Source organism: Schistocerca serialis, chromosome 5 (assembly GCF_023864345.2).
Source record: "Schistocerca serialis cubense isolate TAMUIC-IGC-003099 chromosome 5, iqSchSeri2.2, whole genome shotgun sequence".
Taxonomy (NCBI): Eukaryota; Metazoa; Arthropoda; class Insecta; order Orthoptera; family Acrididae; genus Schistocerca; species Schistocerca serialis.
Window position 1 is genome coordinate 575,471,958 of NC_064642.1, and position 23,492 is coordinate 575,495,449.

Here is a 23,492-nt window from a genome sequence, read left to right on the forward strand (position 1 = left end):
GATATTTTACAAGTTTTAGACTAGCTGGATGCAATTTGAAAGTAGGAAATATCCAGTAATGGCTGGAGAGGAGTAATTTGGATATTGAGAGAAAGTGGTGATTGGAGGGAACAAAATAGAAACCACAATGAGCAAAAGGAACATAACAGAAATCAGAATGGAAGAGGCGACGACAGGCATGGCAGTGGGATCAACAAACGTGGTAGTGGAGGCTGGAACCAAAAGGTAATAATAATCACAATAACAAGCGATGTCAAAAACAAAATGAGAGATGTAATGATGACAGGATTGGAGGAAACTACAAAAGGGGAGACCAAGAAAGGGAAGACTATAAAGGAGTTTGTGTGAGGTCCAAACACGACCTCAGCTAAGTGATGTACCATCGACTATGAAGAGGTTGACAGGGAAAGTCCTGGGGATATTACAGAAGTTCTTTTCGAAGATAATGAAATAGACATGAAATAGACAATAAAGAGGACTGCCAACCGGTTGTAGATGTGGAAATTGATGGAATTAATTTAATTAATATTGTTAATACAGGTAGCGAGTTATGTGCTGTTGCAGATCAAATAAGCTCTGACCAAATAGCTATGACAAAATTAGAGATAAAATGAGGTACCAGTATTGCCATTAAAGGAGTGCAGTAGGCGCAAAAAGTCAGAAAATAAAGAATCAACCGTTATAGTTGTAACTATTCAAGGAATTTTATTGGTGGTTGGTGCTATGGTGGTCCCAGATTTGGTATTGGACTGATAATTGAGACAGATTTGTTGCTGGACCACACAGCAGTTATGGATTTAGGAAAGGGTAGTACGACCTCAACGGTAAACGGTACTCAGAGAGAAATTTAATTTTGTAACATAGTTAGCCCCTGTGTAGGTTCTTTAAATGACCTATACAAATAAATAAATAATCGCGCCATCTGTGCTGACAGAAAATTGAAAATTGAATATAAAAAATAGCATTTATTTTATGTACCTCTTTCTTTTTTTTTCTTTTCTTAACCGATCTCGGTGTCTGCCAGCCTTCTGAGTTGGTGTGAAAACGACACATGTAATTGAGTTTCATTATTTTGTTAAGTAAAAGTTCTAATATGTAGAAGTAACAAGTTTTCATTCTACTACTGAGTTACTTCTTGATTACCTTCTCCCGATACGACAAGAGCTTTCATTTTTAAATGACCATATTCGGAGACAAAAGTTATTTACGAAGAGAGAACAGGCGCCGCAGCCGCGTACGCATTGTTGTACATCACTGAGGAGAAAAGGTAAATTACCAGACTGCTCACCAAAACTACGAGATTAACATTTATCCATACCTACACGCATTTCTGGGCAGACAAGTTGTGATGCGGCTTACTGGTAATTACTGAATATCTCTCTCTCCAAACCAATATATCCCAAAGGGAAAGTGCAGGATAAGTACTACCTAAAAATAATGTGTGGATGTGTTCAGTGGCAAGTAGATAGAGAGGAATGTATTCCACAGCGAAAAGAAAATCAGACTCAGAGTGAAGTTGGTTCAGGGGCAGGTAATGAAATAAAGTATAAAGTAAAGAATATTGATGTTATTGATAGAGATGGGAAAGGAGACCTAGATAATGTGTTGTTAAAATGAAAAGAAGTATTTTCTGATAGACTAGTGTTAATGAAGGGAGAATCTTATAAATTTAAGGTCAAGCCACATCAACCCTTTAAGGTGAGAGCACATGTAATATATGTGTAAAAAAACTAGGCCATTGATAGAGAAATACAGAGGACGTTGACTTACAGATTAGAGAGAGATTAACCAATCATTACTGTAGCCCCCTAATTTCAGTTACCAAAAAAGATGGCTCAGTTTAAGTCACATTGGACGCTAGGATAACCCAATAAGATAACGGAATCTAAGATCTAAGAGCTTTAGAGGAAATGTTGCAGAATAGCTAGTAAGTTATCTAGTCTGGACTTGGTCATGGACAGAACAATGGCAGAAGGAACTTGATAATATTGAGCGGGCTCTCTGTAAAGATGGAATACTGTTTCACCAAGGCTAGACAAGTAGTTTTGTGTATCTGCTAACAGTTCCGATTTTGGAATTGGAGCACATCTATTCCAAGTAATTCAGACTGAGAATGGTGCAGAACAGAGATCAATTAGTGTTGCTAGGAGAATGTTAACAAAGTCTGAACATAACTATACAGTTACTGAGACAGGGGCATTAGCAGTTGTGTAGGGCTTGAAAAAGTTCCAATGCTATTTGATGGGGAAACATATACAGACCACAAGTCACTGTCTTTTATTAAGAATTGCAGGCTGACACATGGTAGACTCACCAGATGGGCCATTGCTCTTCCGGAATTCCAGTTTGATATACATTACGTCCTGGCAAGGAAAGTGTGGCGGCAGAAACATTGTCACAATTGCAATTAGGAATGGAACAAAGGGAGCAGAGTGAATCAGATCACAGAGAAATACATTTTTTTACATGACAGAGATAAAGTACGAAAGAGAGTGTCGCAAAATCTTGAGAAACATCAAAAAGGAACAAGAAAAAGATCTGATTTTGGCTATGGTAGAGCAAACGTGAGAAGACAACCAGAACCCCAAAATTAGGGAACACCATTTGGTGGAAAAAGGGACCGCAGAACTAATTTGGTGTGGGAAAACTGGAAGTTATATTCACGTGAACATATCATAGAGGAGTTCGTAATATATGCGTAAAATTACGGTATATTGATAATTTTTACTTGCGGACCGTCTGACAGCAACTAAATATAACACGATTTTAGTGCCATACGCGTTTCGCTTTTATTTCCTGCAAGGCGTCATCAGTGGCCTGGAATATGTACATACGTTTGCTATTTAATTTACATTTTGGTCACTGCACCTATAGGTTATACACAGTTCTGGTGGTTGCTATTTCCTATTAAGTAGTAATGTTTTGAACTGTACTTACAGGTTTCCTGGACGATTTCCTACATATTACGCTCCTGTTGCATATTTGGTGTTGTTCTTCTTCTTATGAATGCCGATTTGCGGTTTTTTTCCCACATTACACAGCGCTATGAACCGAACACTTGTTTCGATGCATTTCTGTTGCCGACTGTCAAATGTTTTTGACAAAGATCGAATGTTATTGCCACATTTCGAGTGTAAGCATTGAAGCATCTGTGATCTGTTCGAGTATGCATAAGAGTGTGTGTGTGTGTGTGTTTTGGTGCGATATAATTTTTGTGCTGTGTGTGTGTATTTTTTGGTGTAGTATATATATTATTTTTTATTCTCTTTTTGGGCTGCTTTTGTGTGAGTGTGTGTTTTGTTTGTTTTATCTTATCATATCCTTTATTAAGTGTAGTAGGGTGCCCGTGCTGATGCGTGTTTGTTCATTTATCACATGTTTTGTTTACAGCTATGGATTTCTGAATGTGGACGTTTTCTTGCGTTTGTGTAAGATGTTTGTCATGATTGTTTATTCTCATTATTTTCATTACTTTTTCCTTGTTTGTAGGATGGTGGTTATGATGTTTTAAATTTTCTGCAAATGTGGAATGGTTTGTTTCGTACTTCCAACATATGATATGTTCTTTGTATCGTGTTTTAAAATTCGTGCATGTCATGCCTATGTGTACTGCATCAGAACTTTGACATTCACCAACACACGCACACACACACAAATGTGGTGTGCTGTGGAATGTGGAAAAAACCGCAAATTGGCATTCATAAGAAGAAGAACACCAAATATGCAACAGGAGCGTAATATGTAGGAAATCGTATACGAAACCTGCAAGTACAAAAAAATGGTTCAAATGGCTCTGAGCACTAGCGGACTTAACATTTGAGGTCATCAGTCCCCTAGAACTTAGCACTACTTAAACCTAACCAACCTAAGGACATCACACACATCCATGCCCGAGGGAGGATTCGAACCTGTGACCGTAGCGGGCGCGCGGTTCCAGACTGACGCGCCTAGAACCGCTCGGCCACACCGGCCAGCCCTGCAAGTACAGTTCGAAACATAACTACTTAATAGGAAATACCAACCTGCAAAACTGTTTATAACCTATAGGTACAGTGACCAAACTGTAAATTAAATAGCGAACATATGTACATATTCCAGGCCACTGATGATGCCTTGCAGAAAATAAAGGCGAAATGCATATGGCACTAAAATTATGTTTTAATCAGTTGCTGTCAGACGGCCCATAAGTAAAAATTATCAATATACCGTAATATTACACGCAACTGAGGAAGACAGGACTACAAACGTTCAAGTGTGCGTAAAAGTTGAAAGAAACTTGCATTTTAACAATATGGTAAAGAGGGCTAGGAAAATATTAGAAAGATGCGAAAAGTGTCAGAAAACGAAAAACCAACAACCAGCAGTAAAGGACAATTGTTTTGCATTATACCAAAAGAGGTGCAAAATTGTCGAATATCAGACCTGAAGCCAATGGGCTGGCTGCAGTGGTGTCACCAGTTCCCGTCAGATCACCGGAATTAAGCGCTGTCGGTCTTGGCTAGCACTTGACTGTGTCACTGTCCTGCTCTGTGGAGCGCTGTTGGCAAGCAGGGCACTCTCAGCCCTTGTGAGGCCGGTTGAGGAGCTTCTTGATCGAAAAGTAGCGGCTCCGGACACAAAAACTGACAACGGCCGGGAGAGCGATGTGCTGACCACATGCCACTCTGATCCATATCCAATGACGCCTGTCGGCAGTTGATGACACGACGGTCGGTCGGTCCCGTTGGGTCTTCCGAGGCCTGTTTGTATGGAGTTTAGTTTTCCTTTTCAGGCCGTTCTTTTCAGAACGAATTTTAATTCTGAAACTAATTGCCAGGCATTAAAAAATTCATAATAAGATGACTTCTAAAAAGATCTTAGAACTGTGTTGGTTGTAAAATTCTTTACCGTATTCTGAAAGACTCGATCTCAAGAACACTGCACATATTAGTGACATACTAAACGGTACAGAATCTAAGGTAGAATTCGGGGAGAGATTTTGGAAGATTTGACAAGATGTTGGACTCTCTCCATTACTTCCAAACTACGTCTCAGAAAAAGTGATCAAAAAGTTCCGAAAACTAAAATCGGAGCTTAAATTTGACGAACCAACCAAATCAGGAAGAACCAACATTACGGTAGACTACGTAGCTTTTGCAGACGACCAAGTGACTATGTTAGAACAATAAAACAGCTAAAAAAAATCTTTAAAGAAACAGTAGAAACTGTAGGTCTCCAAATGTCATTTAAGACAACAAAATTCTAAAAATTAAGTAAGGGAAAATCGTGAGACTTTTCTCAGTTCAAATATACAGGGTGTTACAAAAAGGGACGGCCAAACGTTCAGGAAACATTCCTCACACACAAAGAAAGAAAATATGTTATGTGGACATATGTCCGGAAACGCTTACTTTCCATGTCAGAGCTCATTTTATTACTTCTCTTCAAATCACAATGATGGAATGGAAACACACAGCAACAGAACGTACCAGCGTGACTTCACTTTGTTACAGGAAATGTTCAAAATGTCCTCCGTTAGCGAGGATACATGCATCCACCCTCCGTCGCATGGAATCCCTGATGCGCTGATGCAGCCCTGGAGAATGGTGTATTGTATCACAGCCGTCCACAATACGAGCACGAAGAGTCTCTACATTTGGTACCCGGGTTGCGTAGACCAGAGCTTTCAAATGCCCCCATAAATGAAAGTCAAGAGGGTTGAGGTCAGGAGAGCGTGGAGGCCATGGAATTGGTCCGCCTCTACCAATCCATCGGTCACCGAATCTGTTGTTGAGAAGCGTACGAGCACTTCGACTGAAATGTGCAGGAGCTCCATCGCGCATGAACCACATGTTGTGTCGTACTTGTAAAGCCACATGTTCTAGCAGCACAGGTAGAGTATCCCGTATGAAATCATGATAACGTGCTCCATTGAGCGTAGGTGCAAGAACATGGGGCCCAATCAAGACATCACCAACAATGCCTGCCCAAACGTTCACAGAAAATCTGTGTTGGTGACGTGATTGCACAATTGGGTGCGGATTCTCGTCAGCCCACTCATGTTGTTTGTGAAAATTTACAATTTGATCACTTTGGAGTACATACTGACGAAACTAAAATGAGGTCTAACATGGAAATTAAGCGTTTCCGGACACATGTCCACATAACATCTTTTCTTTATTTGTGTGTGAGGAATGTTTCCTGAAAGTTTGGTCGTACCTTTTTGTAACACCCTGTATAGGTGAAAGCGTACAGGAGATTGACCTGTAAAAGATTGGTTACCAAATTCTTTGCCACATAATGGAAACAGCCTTCAGACTTAGAAAATACATCTCTAACAAAGATGTATTTCAAAATTTACAAAATTCATCCACTACAACATAGTCATCAAATGAGAGTATGGGATCAAAAGACTCATTTTAAACATAAAGAGAAACACTGAAGAAATCCAAAAGAGATAACGAAAAGTAAACTGGAAAATTTTAGCTCCGAAGTGGGAATGTACAGTATAAGAGCAAATAGATAAATTGAGAAGTGTAGTTACATATAGTAAGATACGGAAAAACGCATCTTAAAATTCTATTGACATATTAAAAGAATGTATCCAACCACATTACCTATAAACGCTATGAAAGTCTACAAAAGACGCAGTAATGCTTAATGGATACAATGAAATGGATCGATACAGTAAAATAAGTTCTGAAGCAAGCAGGAAAAACATACAATACGAGACAGACAGATTTTTAGGCAAAAAATTCACGCCCGGTAAATTGACCTGGCATAAAAGCCCAAGGAGGCCGGAATAGGTTTGTCTGACGAGCGGAAAAGAGCCCATTCTGAGAAAACGACAGTAATATGAGCACAAAGGAAAGCTAAAACAAAAATATGATAATGTCTTTTGTTGTAATTTTCGTGTGTTAATAATATTTGTATTAAGATAAAGATGCATTATATTATAAACAGAATCGTTTATATGCCGTGCAAATAATATCCATGCCGATTTCCAGGGTCTTGGAGAAGGAGCAAAATCAGACGCTGGTGAAACCCATAAACAGCAGGGACGAGACTCGCGTTTCATTCACCAAGTACCAACGCTACGATGATGTGAGTATCGCCAAAGTTAAGAATACATTGGATGGACCCCTACGACAGCCAAACGATGAAACTACAAAATGTATTATAGTAACGAACAAACTGGAAATAACTACCTAAGCACAACTGGGAAAACCCTTTGATATTTCTTTTGTAATTGGTGGAATAGTTTTCTTGGAACTGCTACGGGATCGTACGTGCCTCTTACCGAAACTACATTGTTTCTGGTTTTGTAAGGGTGAATCACAAATAAATATTACGAGATTTCACAGAGCGAGGAGTTTGAGATGATTATTTTCAGCATCGTTGTAGTATGGCTAACACCTCAGCATAGTTACAATGGTTTCCAATCTTCAGTTCATCGTCACAGCAAGGCACCGATTCCTGTGTGGAGATACTTCCACGTAGTTTACGTTGCCACGTCATGTTAGATAGTAAAACAGGTTTATGTGTACGTGACATTGATAATGACACTGAATATACTGAAACTGGTTGTCAGTCCAATAACTCTCATTAGAAACGCCATAATAGCTGATGTGGGATCTTGGTTGAATGTGGTGGTTATTATCATACAGAAACATTATGTCTACTGTGGGAAGATGGATAATTTCCAACAATTCCACTTCGAGACTATAATCAATAATCAGTAATTTCTGGTGCACTTTTTTGATACTAAGGATGATTGCTTCTTCTCAAGTGTCATAGAATACTCACCTCATAAGGATGAGTCTTCATTCCAGTATCATATTGTTGCGTGAGGTGCGTCAGACATAACAGCAATGCCAGTCATTCTTTGCCTATTTGGGAGCTGGGATGAATTACTCGCTGAATTTCTCTTGAACGGTAATGCGTGTGTTTCCCATGAGATGTCGAGATAGTTACGAACTAAGCGAAATTGCCAGGATCGTCCTCACACACACGTGCTGTATGCCATTCGTTGTCAGTTACGATGCACGTACCTGGTCGACCCAGTCGCCGCTCGCTATTCATACTGGTTCAGTCTCTATCGAAATCTACCCAGTGAGGTAGCACAGTGTTTAGTACACTGGGTCACATTCTGGTTGACGACAGTTCAAATCCCCGTTCGGGATTTCTTTAAATCACTTAACCAAAATGCTGGGATGGTTCCTTTGAAAGGACACTACCGAGTCCCTTCCTCACTCTCCCTTGACTGTAGCTTGTGCTGCGTCAGTAATCACCTCGATGTCGACGGGACGTTAAACTCTAATCTTCCTTATTTCTACCCGAAATCTGTGCATTAGACCCGAGCCTCTCCCTCTAACCTGAATTCTAACTATACTCTCTAGCATTCTGACATCAATAGAGAGGTGCTCCTTAGACGCATCTAACTGAACACATTTCGTATTCCTACTTTGGAGTGTGTAACTGTGACTCAGTGACATTCCGGCGTATAGAACGCGACTCCGATTCGATATGGAAGAGTATAACGCGCATGTAAAAGTCAATTCCCTGTCTCTAAGTTTTTATTCGTCGATGTAACAATAGCTGGAAAAGAATAAAGTCAGATGTCAGATACAATGAAATCTGATCCTCATTTAGAGTATGTTTGATTTAAACTTTTATCGTGTCTACTGCAACTCCTTACCCGAAGTACTTCACGTATGACCGCTCGCTAAATATACTGATTCAAATCCTGGCGAAGAATTGGAAAATAGATTATTTCTCTTTACTGTAATACGACAGATATGTAGAGTACTCGAATGAAAATATTATAATACTAACAGTAATAAAAAGATTTTTATCATAGTTAGCGATTTGACGCGTATTGTCACAGTGCATTGCATACATACATATGCATCCATGTTGATTCTGCAAGTTTTCTAATGTGACCTACCAATGATTTATTAGGTTGCTGCTTCGGACCTTTTGTATTCATACCAACAATGCCACAAACTGCATCTCAACAGCTTTACTCCTAGGTGCAAAGAGTGGTACCCTTCCATCACTCTTGCAAAATCGCAGGCGATCATTGTAGGAAAAATCACGCTACAGACCTTTGACTGACAATACACAACTTTCTAATCCACGCAACTGGAACATTAAAACATCATGGACTAAAACTACATTAAAAACTTCACCTACTAACCATCAAAAAGAAAGCCCACAGTACACCAAAACTACTCGTAGAAACCAGCTGGGCGCGGAGATTAAATCACACAACCATCACCTTCACTTACAAGACCATCTGCTTCATCTTTACATGTTCCAATGTATTTAGTGAAGAAGAGTAGGGAAAAAATGAAATGATCGTATGACATTGCCGACCGGGAGGTCCATCCGGGGAAGTTCGGCCGCCGAGTGTGAGTTTTATTACAGTCAACCCCACATTGGGCAACTCGCGTGCCGGTGATGAGGATGAAATGATGATGAGGACAACACAACACCCAGTCCACGAGCGGAGAAAATCTCCAACCAGGCTGCAAATCGAACTCGGGCCTGCTGCAAGGTAGGCAAGCACGTACCACTCAGCTAAGCAGACAGACAAGACTAGGGAATCTCCCCACAACCTGTTCTGTATCAATGTTCTAGGTTAAATATTGAACCTCTATTCGGCGAGTCATAGTGCGAGCACGTGACACTGTTGATGGTAATCCGCCCGTCCAGTGTGAGACCCTTATCGCGTTTGACCTCTTAGTACTACTTGAAAGGGATAGTCTAACAACCTTGTGGTGCTCTGTGTGATCGCAGCATGTTTCACCATCTTCCTATCATTGAGTAAATAATCATCCATAATCTCACAACAATACACTATAGAAGCACTCATCACAGGTTGCTGTACGCTACAGATATGCACTTTATAAGCCGTAACAGGTCATAGGGAGGCAACGGCACAGCATCTGTACTTTGCCATCTGTACTCCACAGGAGACACCAGTATGGGATTCCCCGGATGTCCCTAAGGCGACTACGTATGAAATGCGTAACATTCTCACTTCGGTTTTACAGATTCGGAAGTACTTGTCGCAGTTGGAATCAAGCTATCCACGTACAGTGACTGTGCAGAGCATCGGAAACACATCCGAGGGACGCCCTATAGATATCATCCAGATATCCTCTGGAGGGGGCGGCACCAGGCCGGTCATCCTGATCGACGCGGGCATCCACGCCAGGGAGTGGATCGCGCCAGCTGCCGCCCTCTACGTCATCAACCAGTTGGTCGAGAACGCAACGGCGAGTTCGCTTACAGACAGCGTCGACTGGCACATCATCCCTGTGCTCAACCCTGATGGCTACGAGTACTCTCTCACAAAGGTAATGAATACTTGGATATCTCAGAATCTACCGTAAGACTGTTACTTATCTAGATACTACATTCCAATAAAAGCACTCAGCTGGAGTGGCTCTATTTAATTATTTACTTGTTGAGTTACTCATCTTGTCAACCTCAAGGCCATTATAAGCTGTCTTCCATCTGAGCAGACACTTATCATAAAATGATCAGATAAATGTTTTTACCACCTTCATTTTTTGATCTGAACCCTCTTTCTCAGTACGCTTTTGACGACAGGGATCATCGACGTACAGCTCCCTTTGTAATGGAGGAAAAGTAAACCAGCATCCACGTACAACACTGCTCCATCGCGGTAAAGGAACAGATAACACGCTCTACTGCTGTACTATACGGAAAATTAGTGTTACCCCTTTTACGGGATTGATTGATAGTATTGGTGTTTCTGAAGGATCAAAGGTATCGGACTTCGTTTCCCGACAAAACATTGTATTAAAAAGAGAGAGCGAACCAATAAACAGATCTGATTAATCGTGATGGTGTTTCTGAAGGATCAAACGTATCGGACTTCGTTTCCTGACAAAACATTATATTAAAAAGAGAGGGCGAACCAATAAACAGAACTGATTAATCGTGATGGTGTTTCTGAAGGATCAAAGGTATCGGACTTCGTTTCCTGACAAAACATTGTATTAAAAAGAGAGACCGAACCAATAAACAGAATTCGAATCTAAATTCCTCGTGTAAGAATAACAGTATGTGACCAAATAAACGAAAACAAACGCCAGTCAAAATCGGACAAATAATTCAAAGAAATTGTTAATAACTTTCTTGTGACAACTTCCAGAGATCAAGGTGCCACGCCAAAGTCGGCAACGCGAATCGATATCCCAGATTTTATTAGCGATGGCTCGCTGGAGTCTGCAAGGACGTATGGGAGGCGCTGCTGAAGGCCATACCTCACCCCTCTCAGCATGACAGCGCCCTCACGTTGAGGTCAGCATAGTGTCCAAGTAACAAGAACTCCGCTCCAGTTCGAGACCCCAAGCTTAGCAGTCGATGTCACCGAGTAGAACAGTCACAGCCAAAGTTTCTGATGACATGTACTTCGTAAATGTTGCATTTTTTATCTCAGGAGAACAGTTTGTTATTAAGTGCTTGAAGTGATGCTTTACTAGTCAATGTCAATTGTAATTACCAAACACTCCTGTGGAAACAGACTGTGTCAAAGTTAATCAAATCTTTTATTCATTTATATAACAAAGAGAACTAATATTTCAAGTGCTCTAGTTTGTTGAACCTTCTCCCAGAGCAATCAAAGAACTCACAGTTGTGGCCGGACGAAAGTAACTTCTTTTGGTCGCGACATTTTTAAAACTCAGAAATGAAATATAGCAAATAACTCATCACCTCTATAAACATCAGTATCGTTATTCGTGCATAAAGTAATAAATATTACCAGACTGCAACATTTACTAGCTGATGAGTTTAGTAAACATAGTACTCTTTAATGAAAATTGATTAATTACTAACAAACACGGTGCCTGGGCTATGGGGTCCTAAATCTTTTATGACTTTCAAGAACACTTTAAGATGAACTTTTCATATATATTTAGGTATAGCACAGATAACACGCTTTGTAATAGTACTTTAAGCTAAATTAAGTGAATTTGAACCATTATTTTCTGCAGTTACTTGACTCTGATATCACATGGAGAAATTTCAGTAGCATCGTATCTCTCACATTCAAAGTGAGATTTCAATCAATATTGTGATCACGTTAGCAATTAATGCAATTAAAAGTTCTGTTAAATATTTTTACACTTTACTCACTCGGAAAAACACTACTTGATCAAAAGTATTCGGACACCTGGCTGAAAATTACTTACAAGTTCGTCGCGCCCTCCATCGGTAATGCTGGCTCACCCTTAACCCTCATGACAGCTTCCACTTTCCCAGGCATACGTTCAGTCAGGTGCTGGAAGGTCTGTTGGGGAATGGCTACCCATTTCTCAAGAAGTGTTGCACAGAGGAGAGATATCGATGTCGGTCGGTGAGGTCTGGCACGAAGTCGGAGTTCCAAAAGATCCCAAAGGCGTTCTATAGGATTTAGGTCAGGACTCTGTGCAGGCCGGTCCATTACAGAGATGTTATTGCCGTGTAACCACTCCACCACAGGCCGTGCTTTATGAACAGGTGCTCGATCGTGTTGAAAGGTGCAATCGTCATCCCGGAATTGTTCTTCAACAGTGGGAAGCAGGAAGGTGCTTAAAACATCGATGTAGGCCTGTGCTGTGATAGAGCCAAGCAAAGCAACATGGCGTGCAAGCCCTCTCCATGAAAATCACCACCACACCGTAACACAACCACCTCAGAATTTTACTGTTGGCACTACACGCGCTGGCAGATGACGTTCACCGGGCAACCGCCTACCCACACCCTGCCACCAGATGGCCACATTGTGTACCGTGATTCGTCACTCCACACAACGTTTTTCCACTGTTCAATCGTCCAATGGTTACACTCCTGACACCAAGCGAGGCGTTGTTTGGCATTTACCGCCATGTGTGGCTTATGAGCGGCCGCTCGACCGTGAAATCCAAGTTTTTTCAGCTCCAGCCAAACTGTCTTAGTACTTGCAGTGGATGCTGATGCAGTTTGGAATTCCTGTGTGATGGTCTGGATAGATGTCTGCCTATTACGCCTTACGACCCTCTTCAACTGTCGGCGGTCTCTGTCAGTCAACAGACGAGGTCGGCCTGTACGCTTTTGTATTGTACGTGTCCCTTCACGCTTCCAATTCAGTGTCACATAGGAAACAGTGGACCTAGGGATGTTTAGGAGTGTGGAAATCTCGCGTACAGACGTATGACACAAGTGACACCCAATCACCTGACCACGTTCGAAGTCCGTGACTTTTGCGGGCGCCCCATTCTGCTTTCTCACGATGTCTAATGGCTACTGAGGACCCTGATATGCAGTACCTGGCAGTACAATGCACCTAATATGAAAAACATATGTTTTGGGGGTGTCCGGATACTTTTGATCACATAGTGTGTTTAGGATCAGGATCAGAAACCTATCACTGGTGACATGACTTGGGATTACGATGTTTTCTAGATACACATGCGTTAAGATTCACACATACACCAGGTGCAGTAGTATGAAACCGAAATTTTCCTCTTCATGGTGCTATCCGTCAGTGGAGGACCTTGAGACCGCGTCTGCAGCGCCATCTGCTTCCTGTAACGGCTGACGAGGAATGTCAACACACAGTAACCCAAGTTCCGTACATCGGTATCTGTTTCAAACCCTTAAATATATCAAGTTTTGTGCCTACGAACTAGGATTTGCGGACAGCGTTGGTTCTCTGTTATAATTTGAAGACAACTGCTGCAGAATCGCATCGAATGCTTGTCAAAGCTCTCGGCGAATATAATCTTGGGAAACACAGTGTTTTGCGTGGTTCAAAAAATTCAAAACGGGGCGGTTTTGACGTGATAAACGACGAGCGCCGGAAAGCACTGAAAAAGTTCGAAGACAACGAATTGCAGGTCTTATTGGATGCAGATGGTAGTCAAACTCAATAGGAACTTTCGGAACAATTGAATGTGACGCAGAAAGCCGTTTCTCTGCGGTTGAAGTGTATGGGAAAAGTGGAGGACGTGGGAAAATGGGTTGCGCATGAACTGAATGAAAGACGGCAAGCAAATCGAAAGACCACTTGTGAAATACTGCTTGCGAGATACAAAAGAAAGTAGTTTTTCCATCGAATAGTGACAGCTGATGAAAAATGAATATATTTTGAGAATGGGTAAATCATGGGTGAATCCAGGCAAACCATCGACAGCCATTGCAAGACAAAATCGCTTTGGAAAGAAGACAATACTCTGTGTTTTGTGGGATCAGAAGGTGTCATCTATTATGAGCTGTTAAAACCCAGTGAAACAGTTTACACTGATCGCTAACAACAGCAAGTGATCGATTTAAATCGAGCATTACGTGAAAAACGACCGGAATATGGAAAAAGGCAACACAAAGTCATATTGCTCCATATAACGCCCCATCACACATAGCAAAACGGATTAGGGAAACGATCGAGGCGTTCAGTTGGGAAATACTAGGGCATGCGGCTTGTTCTCTAGACTTCGCTCTGTCCGATTATCATCTATTTGCGTCACTAGGACACGCTCTCGCTGAACAACGCTTCAGTTCGTATGAAAATGTACGAAAATGACTCGCTGACTGGTTCGCTTCAAAAGAAGAATTGTTGTTTTGGCGTGGCATTCATAGCCTGCCGGAGAGATGGGGGAAATGTGTAAATTGCACTGGAGATTATTTTGAATAAAATATTGTTTATCAGTTTCCATCAGCAGGCGTATAACTATTGCAATAAAATTCCGGTTTCACACTTCTACACCTGGTATTTATCATTAGAAAAGTGATGCTGTAAGAGTATAAAAAAGCGAATATATTCTTATTGAAAAGATACTGACAGAAAAGTGGCTCTGCCTCAATCCTCATACCGACTTTCTCATCAAAAATTTTGATGTGCGAACGTATTCGTGCTGTTTTAACGCAGAACATTCTAAATCCATTTAACCAGCCTCTCTCTGTAGTTAAGTCTTCACACTCAGTATCTCACGCTCATTCTGCTGTCTATGTAAGTCTCTCTCACAGAGTCACATTTCTCTCCCATTGATTTACAGTATATGCCACTGTCATTTTCTTCTCTTTCACATACCCTATCTCCTTTTGTCTTACTTTCCCGTGGCCACTGTCTGCACTATATCAAGGCAGTGTTGGAGTCCAACTTATTCTTCCCGTATACCCACCCGTTTAAAACTTCGGTCCAAAATGCACCTTCCCCTATACATACGTGTTAACGTTCACCGGTCTGCAGTCCAGACATCTCAAGCATACGTATGGTCGCCACTCAGCTCTCTTTTTGATTTCCACCGTCTCCTCTCTCTTTTTCTTCCACTACTTCTATCTTCATCCGCCCGTCTTTCTCTTTTACTGCCGCTGTCTCTCACTGACCATCAATATCTCCTCTCTCTTTGGCTCTGTCTGCTATTGTCTTCAACAATCTCTCTTTCTCTTTCACTGGCAAATTCTCTCTCCCACCTTCACTGTCTCCTCCCTCTTTCTCTCTCACTGGCATTGTCTCCTCTCTCATACGCTGCCACTGCTGGTCTGTTACTCTCTTTCAGCATAAAACAAATTCGAATACGTCCGGATGGCAAAATTTTTGATGAAGGAGGAAGAATGAGGATTGAGGCAGCTGATTTCCCACTTCTCCGTCAGTAACTCTTAAAGAGGAATATAGTCGTATTTTTTAAGCTACAACAAGAGTATTTTTCCGCTGATTTACCTTCTCTTCCCTCCTACAGCAGGACGTCCTACTTATATAAAAAGAATTCTATAAGACGATAATGTTTCGACAGTTTATTTAAATACTTCGACAAATTATGTAATATGACACATAAAAAAACAAATATGTGCTTATAATATAACGTTAACACAAAATCGATTGCTTTAAATTTTTCTCGATACTTCTCACATCAATCGCAATTCATCAAAATCGCCCAGCTTATGCTTTTTGTCTTAAAAGGGTCAAAATGTTATTAGAAATATTTTACTGAATTTTCAGTATTTTCAGATTTACATAATTTTTTTGCCATAATTTTAAGTTCTTTTCTGGCACGTTAACGCCATTTTTAGCCCATTTCTTCCCTGCAGTAACACTTTGGACGTATTTGTATAGACGTGAAGTACCCCAATGTACTATTGCTGTAAAAACATAGGGAGTCGTGCCACGAAGATCGATAGCTCGAGCCATGCTCTTGGATTCCCCAGATTTCACTCCTGTGAACGCTGACCACTAGGGGCGCTCATGTCATGCACTCAGCTCTCCTGGTTTATCTGCAGACTGAGGAAGTGGTCAGTCTACACTAAACCAAGTTCCTATGGGGCCAAACTGCTGGGGTCATCGGTTCAAATGGCTCTGAGCACTATGCGACTTAACATCTGAGGTCATCAGTCCCCTAGAACTTCGAACTACTTAAACCTAACTAACCTAAGGACAACACACATATCCATGCCCGAGGCAGGATTCAAACCTGCGACCGTAGCGTGGGGTCATCGGTCCCTAGGCTTACAGCCTACTTAACCTAACTTAAACTAACATACGCTAAGGACAACACACACACCCATGCCCGAGGGAGGACTCGAACCTCCGACAGGGGGGTGCGGGGAGAGGGAGAGGGTGGCAGGGAGGAGGGGGCGAGGTAGGGTCCGCGCGAACCGTGGCAAGGCGCCCAAGACCGCACGGTTACCTCGCGCGGCTTACACTAGGCAATGTGTCCCTGAAGAGTGCAATACGCCCTTAGCAGCCAAGGTAGCAAGTATTCCGGCTGGGACAGGAGACGCGCGTCGCTGTTGGAGCACGGCCTGTAGCATCAACTCTCCCCGGAATACATCAAAACAACACCGCCCGTCAGCTGAAGAGCGGACAGGAGCTCGTATGTGGAGGAGCGAATCATCGGCCGTGAGAGGATGTTCTCAACACTCATTCGAGTCTGCTACCAGCGGAAAGGCCCCTGCGGAAAGGCCATTCCGGGTGAGCGCGTTTTTGATCAGATTTAAAATCGCAGTCACCCAGCTGCATTGTGTGAACTGGAATGAGACCAACACTTCCAGGAAACTAGTTTGGCGGGCGTGTTGTATTGTGTTTAGCCGCACCTCTAAGTGCTGTTCCGTTAGATCTATGGCAGTCTGAAATGTTCAAAAATTCAGTGGCTATATCAGCGCTGCAGCGCAATCTCTAGTGGTTTACATTTGCTGAAGAGTTTCATTCTTGTTCTCTGTATTTAAGAAGTTTTTAATGTTCAGAAATTCAGTGTCTTGATCTGCAGTACATCTGTCTCTCGTGGTGTACATTAACTACTGGCTTTCAGCCTAGCTCTCTCTAGTTATTACTGTGTGCCACATGTTTACTGCACTTTCTCATGTAGTTTTTCCCTGCTAACCACACGTTGATTATTTCGGAGTAAGTTGCCTGCATTAAGAAACTTCTGAATTTTTAACCTAAAAAAAATGGCTCTGAGCACTATGGGACTCAACTGCTGAGGTCATTAGTCCCCTAGAACTTAGAACTAGTTAAACCTAACTAACCTAAGGACATCACGAACATCCATGCCCGAGGCAGGATTCGAACCTGCGACCGTAGCGGTCTTGCGGTTCCAGACTGCAGCGCCTGTAACCGCACGGCCACTTCGGCCGGCTTTTTAACTTCATCTCGAGTTTTTTTGCGTTACCTTACTAAATCGGTGCCAGCCTACCATTTGAATACGATTATATGATCTTGTTTTGGAAGCGGTTTATATCTTATTCTTTGTTGAAATATCTTTCGATTGGTGGGCGACTCATCTGTCTTTCTGAATTGCTTGGTCTCTGAACGGTAGGTTGTTTGCTGTATATGTACGTTTTGTATGTGTGTTAAGATATTTTGCACATGTGTTTTAGAAGTCCCATGCTTGCATTATTCAACTGATACGCGTGGCGTTGCGTTCAAACTAGTGGGCGACGCCGGGATTTGAGTCGTGTCCCCGTATGTGTTGCGGGGGAGTGAATCGGTTGTTACTCAGTAAACCACTTGATTTGTTTATAGTAATGTTATGAGTCTTATATCGTTTATTAATATTTTTGCTGCACCTTGTGGCTTAATAAACTGATTCTCTCACGAGTGATGCTTATTTTCCCATTTCCCAGTCCTTCCTCTCTCTAAGCAACTGCTAACAGCTTGTCACGTATGATGATGGTAGCAGAGCACAGCTACCATGACTGTAGGGTTTGACATATTCCATTTGTTGGCAAGTAAGGGACAAAACTTGTTGCGTATTTTTCTGGAATTTCCTGATGTTTTAACTGACAGTTTGGGAGACACCAATAAGACAGAATATCGGTTTCCCCTTTCTGATCAGATCTCTGTACAGCAGTCCCCTTGCAGATTATCTCTTCCCAAGAGGAAGATTTGCATCAACTTGTCGAGAATATGTTGCACGATATTCTATGTTGCCAAGGGGAATGGTTCAGGCTATAGGGGATGGTTGTTGACTACTAAGATTCAAACCGTAGGGTCATTTTGGAGTCATTACCTCTGCCAGATTTACGTAGGTGTTTTACCTAGTTCACAGAGCCAAGGTATTTTACCATCCTGACGTTACTCGAGCATATTATCAGATCCTGCTTGCAGAAGACTCGAATACATGACAGCTCTTTCGACTGACTGTAATTAGTACAAATTTAATAGTGAGCTATTCGGTTTATCAAAAGTAGCTACTGTTTTATCCAAATTGATGGTTTCTGTTTTCGGTTAGATTAATCTAAATGACGTGGTCATCTATAGTAGGTCGTTGTCTGAGCATCCTGAACACCTGCACCAAGTCTTGATGAGGTTATGAGAGGTCATGCTTACCGTCAAGCTCTCCAAGGCCAATTTGGCTTGCCAGGAAATTTCTTCGTTAAGTCACTTAGTTTCAGCATGCGGCATTAATATTGATCACTCATGCACCTGCGCCATTCATAGGCTCCAACCAACCAAGACCAAGAAGGTTATAACCCACTTTGTTCGTATGTGTTATTCTTTTAGGAAATTTGCCCCCAAGTGTGCAGAAATCGCTGCTATCTTAAATCTGTTGTGCAAGAAGGATGAACCATTTAAATGGACCTACAGTCAACAAGGTGCTTTCGACGCCTTGAAGACAACATTGAGTAATACCCTTGTCTTAGCAGTCCTAGACTTCGCGCGCCCATTGATTGTCCAAACTTACACTTTCATCTCAGGTGTTGGACCTGTACTGCTGCAGGAGCAGGACGTGATCGTCGCTTGGTGACATTGAGGTTCCTGTCCGCATCAGAGGCTGGGTATTCAATCTGCGAATTCGAGATCCTCGCTCCGATTTTTGCGTCTAAGAAATTTAAATTCTATTTGGAACATCAGGAGTTTACGCTCGAAACAGATAGTCAGGTTCGTTGTTAGGTCTTAGTGCATCCCCATGAGACCAGTCAGATCGTCTGCTGAATGGTACATATCTCATAATTCTGCTATTCCATCAGGCACATTAGAAAACGTGGTCGCCGATGCCACAGATGGATGTTTGAAGTGGAAAGAGAAAAACCCACTCACTCTGAAGATTTTGGGGAAACATGTGGTATATTTGCGTTGTTAACTAAATTACCTTCCCTGTTTGGCAACTTACGAGAGTAAGAGAAAGAGTTCGTCATAAGTCCAATTAAGCGGAGGGTGACAGCAGAAGAGTTGCAAAAGAAATTGTTTTGTTATTGTACACAGTGGGACGGGAGGTTAAAATGCGTCTTCCCCTAGAGATGTTTCTGGTAGTGTTCATGTACTACAGCAACCTATAGAAGGGGAAACCTGGGAGTCTATAAAACCATCCACAAGATCAAAGAGGCTATTACGAGGCCATCCTTACATAAGGATGTTTGGAGGTTGGTGGACAAGTGCGAGGCTTGCTAAATCGCTAAACCTGGTCCTGACAGTCGTAGGGGCGTTCCCCGGTCCACCCATTCCCAACGTCCCACGCACCGGCTATTCATTGACTATGTTGGACTACTGCCTCGCACCCTTGCGTCCACACGTATATTTTTGTAGCTGTGGACGCCTTCTCGCGTTTTGTTTGGTTAATGCATAGCACTAGATTACCTGCAAGAGTCAGCACTCGGAATTTGACAAAACTTTTTTCTATATGTGGACCTGCCAAGACACTAATTAGTGAGAACACCTCGGCGTTTGTGTCAACGGAGTTTCGAAAATTCTGTCTCCAAAGAGGCGTAATTCCTACCACCATTACACCATACTCACCTCAGCCGTCCATCGCTGAAAGAGCTAACCGTAATTTAAAGGCCACGTTGAATGTCTTCCATGCCAACGTTCAGACCAAACGGGATCGCTCCTTGCCAGGGTTGAACGTAGCATTCAATACTGCTAATCACGAAACGCATAGCACAACTCCAGCTACGCTCACGTTTTCTAATTCTTTAAATTCACCACCTTCTAATCTCTGCTTGCTCAGTGATCTGTTGCCAAAAAGGATTACTCCTAAAGCCATTCAGGACAAATGGAGGAGGGCCAAGTTAAATATAGAGCGCGTCCAACAGAGAGAAGTAGCGTGGTATAACTGAGGCACGCGCCGTGGGAATCTTAAAGCTAGAGACGAAATGTTCATTAGGTATTTCAGGGGTCATGCTCAGTCTGATAAAAAGGTGACTGGGAAGTTATTGTCCCGTTTTGTAGGGCTGTGTCGAGTGCTAAAGGTGATGACCCCTGTCTGTATGCTGGTTGAGAATACATCAAATACATGGAATCACAGAGTGCATCTGAGTCAAACCAAGGCTGGGGATTCTACGTAGAAAATGGTGCAAATGACTCTGAGCAGTATGGGACTTAACATCTGAGGTCATCAGTCCCCTATAACTTGGAACTACTTAAACCTAACTAACCGCCGGCCGCGGTGGCCATGCGGTTCTGGCGCTGCAGTCCGGAACCGCGGGACTGATACGGTCGCAGGTTCGAATCCTGCCTCGGGCATGGATGTGTGTGATGTCCTTAGGTTAGTTAGGTTTAAGTAGTTCTAAGTTCTAGGGGACTGATGACCTAAGATGTTAAGTCACATAGTGCTCAGAGCCATTTGAACCATTTTGAACCTAACTAACCTAAGGACATCACACACCCATGCCCGAGGCAGGATTCGAACCTGCGACCGTAGCAGACGCGCGTTTCCGGACTGAAGCGCCTAGAACCGATCGGCCACCGCGGCCGGCGATTGTACGTAGAGGTAATCACAGTTGCTATTTGTAAAACGAACCCCGGCTGTTCGGATTACGGAGAGAAGGCAGAACTGTGCTGCGAAAATGGATAACTCGTACCACATTCTTGAATTCCGCAGATTTTAATCCTATGAGTGTCGGCAGGTAAGGGGCGCGTATGCCTTGCGCCGAGCTCTCTTTGCATATCTGAAAACTGAGGAAGCGGTCAGTCCGGGCTCTGGCGTGTTTGCTTGAAGAGTGCAATATTCGTTTAGCAGCGGAGCTAGTAACTTTTCCAGCTGGGACAATGGACACCCAACCTGAGTTGGTGTTGGAGCACAGCTGATGACATCGGAGCCCCAGAGTACATAGGATCAACAGTGCCCATCATTCGAGAAGCAGACTGGAGGTCTTATGGAGAGCAGCTCAGAGAGGAGGGAACCGCTGGTCATGTGAGAACGGTCATATCTATGTGAATCTCCTACCATCGGGAAGGCCCCTCCGAAAACGCTATTGCTGTTGTTGTTGTTGTTGTGGTCTTCAGTCCTGAGACTGGTTTGATGCAGCTCTCCGTGCTATTCCATCCTGTGCAAGCTGCTTCATCTCCCAGTACGTACTGCACCCTACATCCTTTTGAGTCTGCTTAGTGTATTCATCTCTTGGTCTCCCTCTACGATTTTTACCCTCCACGCTGCCCTCCAATACTAAATTGGTGATCCCTTGATGCCTCAGAACATGTCCTACCAACCGGTTCCTTCTTCTAGTCAAGTTGTGCCACAAATATTTCTTCTCCCCAGTCCTATTCAGTACCTCCTCATTAGTTATGTGATATACCCATCTAATCTTCAGTATTCTTCTGTAGCACCACATTTCAAAAGCTTCTATTCTCTTCTTGTCCAAACTATTTATCGCTCATGTTTCACTTTCCTACATGGCTACGCTCCGTATAAATACTTTCAGAAACGAGTTCCTGACACTTATATGTATACTCGATGTTAACAAATTTCTCTTCTGAAACGTTTTCCTTGCCATTGCCATTCTACATTTTATATCCTTACTACTTCGATCATTTTGCTCCCGAAATAGCAAAACTCCTTTACTACTTTAAGAATCTCATATGCTAATCTAATTCCCTCCGCACCACGCAACTTAATTCAACTACATTCCTTATCCTAGTTTTTCTTCTGTTGATGTTCACCTTATATGCTCCTTTCAAGACACTTTCTATTCCGTTCAACTGCTCTTCCAAGTCCTTTGCCGTCTCTGAGAGAATTACAATGTCATCGGCGAACCTTACAGTTTTATTTCTTCTCCATTAATTTTAATACCTACTCCGAATTTTTCTTTTGTTTCCTTTACTGCTTGCTCAATATACAGACTGAATAACATCGGGGAGAGGCTACAACCCTGTCTCACTCCCTTCCCAACCACTGCTTCCCTTTCATGTACCTCGACTCTTATAACTGCCATCTGGTTTCTGTACAAATTGTAAATAGCCTTTCGCTCCCTGTATTTTACCCCTGCCACCTTCAGGATTTGAAAGAGAGTATTCCAGTCAACATTGTCAAAAGCTTTCTCTAAGTCTACAAATGCTAGAAACGTAGGTTTGTCTTTTCTTAATCTAGCTTCTAAGATAAGTCGTAGGGTCAGTATTGCCTCCCGGGTTCCAACATTTCTACGGAATCCAAACTGATCTTCCCCGAGGTCGGCCTCTACCAGTTTCTCCATTCGTCTGTAAAGAATTCGCGTTAGTATTTTGCAGCCGTGACTTATTAAACTGATAGTTCGGTAATTTTCACAACTGTCAACACCTGCTTTCTTTGGGATTACAATTATTATATTCTTCTTGAAGTCTGACGGTATTTCGCCTGTCTCATACATTTTGCTCACCAGATGGTAGAGTTTTGTCAGGAGTGGCTCTCCCAAGGCTGTCAGTAGTTCTAATGGAATGTTGTCTACTCCCAGGACCTTGTTTCGACTCAGGTCTTTCAGTGCTCTGTCAAACTCTTCACGCAGTATTATATCTTCTATTTCATCTTCATCTACATCCTCTTCCATTTCCATAATATTGCCCTCAAGTACATCACCCTTGTATAGACCCTCTATATACTCCTTCCACCTTTCTGCTTTCCCTTCTTTGCTTAGAACTGGGTTTCCATCTGAGCTCTTGATATTCATACAAGTGGTTCTCTTTTCTCCAAAGGTCTCTTTAATTTTCCTGTAGGCAGTATCTATCTTACCCCTAGTGAGATAAGCCTCTACATCCTTATATTTGACCTCTAGCAGTCCCTGCTTAGCCATTTTGCACTTCCTGTCGATCTCATTTTTGAGACGTTTCTATT

General features: G+C 42.3%; 1 protein-coding gene across 1 annotated transcript in view; it reads left to right on the plus strand.

Annotated features, from left to right (window-relative positions):
• LOC126482103 (carboxypeptidase B-like) overlaps nt 1-23,492 on the plus strand; it is a 190,355-nt gene that overhangs the window by 64,906 nt on the left and 101,957 nt on the right. The window contains exons 3-4 of the mRNA XM_050106078.1: nt 6,987-7,083; nt 10,038-10,343. Of these exons, the coding sequence (XP_049962035.1) occupies nt 6,987-7,083; nt 10,038-10,343 (403 nt within the window). The remainder of the gene's footprint in view (nt 1-6,986; nt 7,084-10,037; nt 10,344-23,492) is intronic.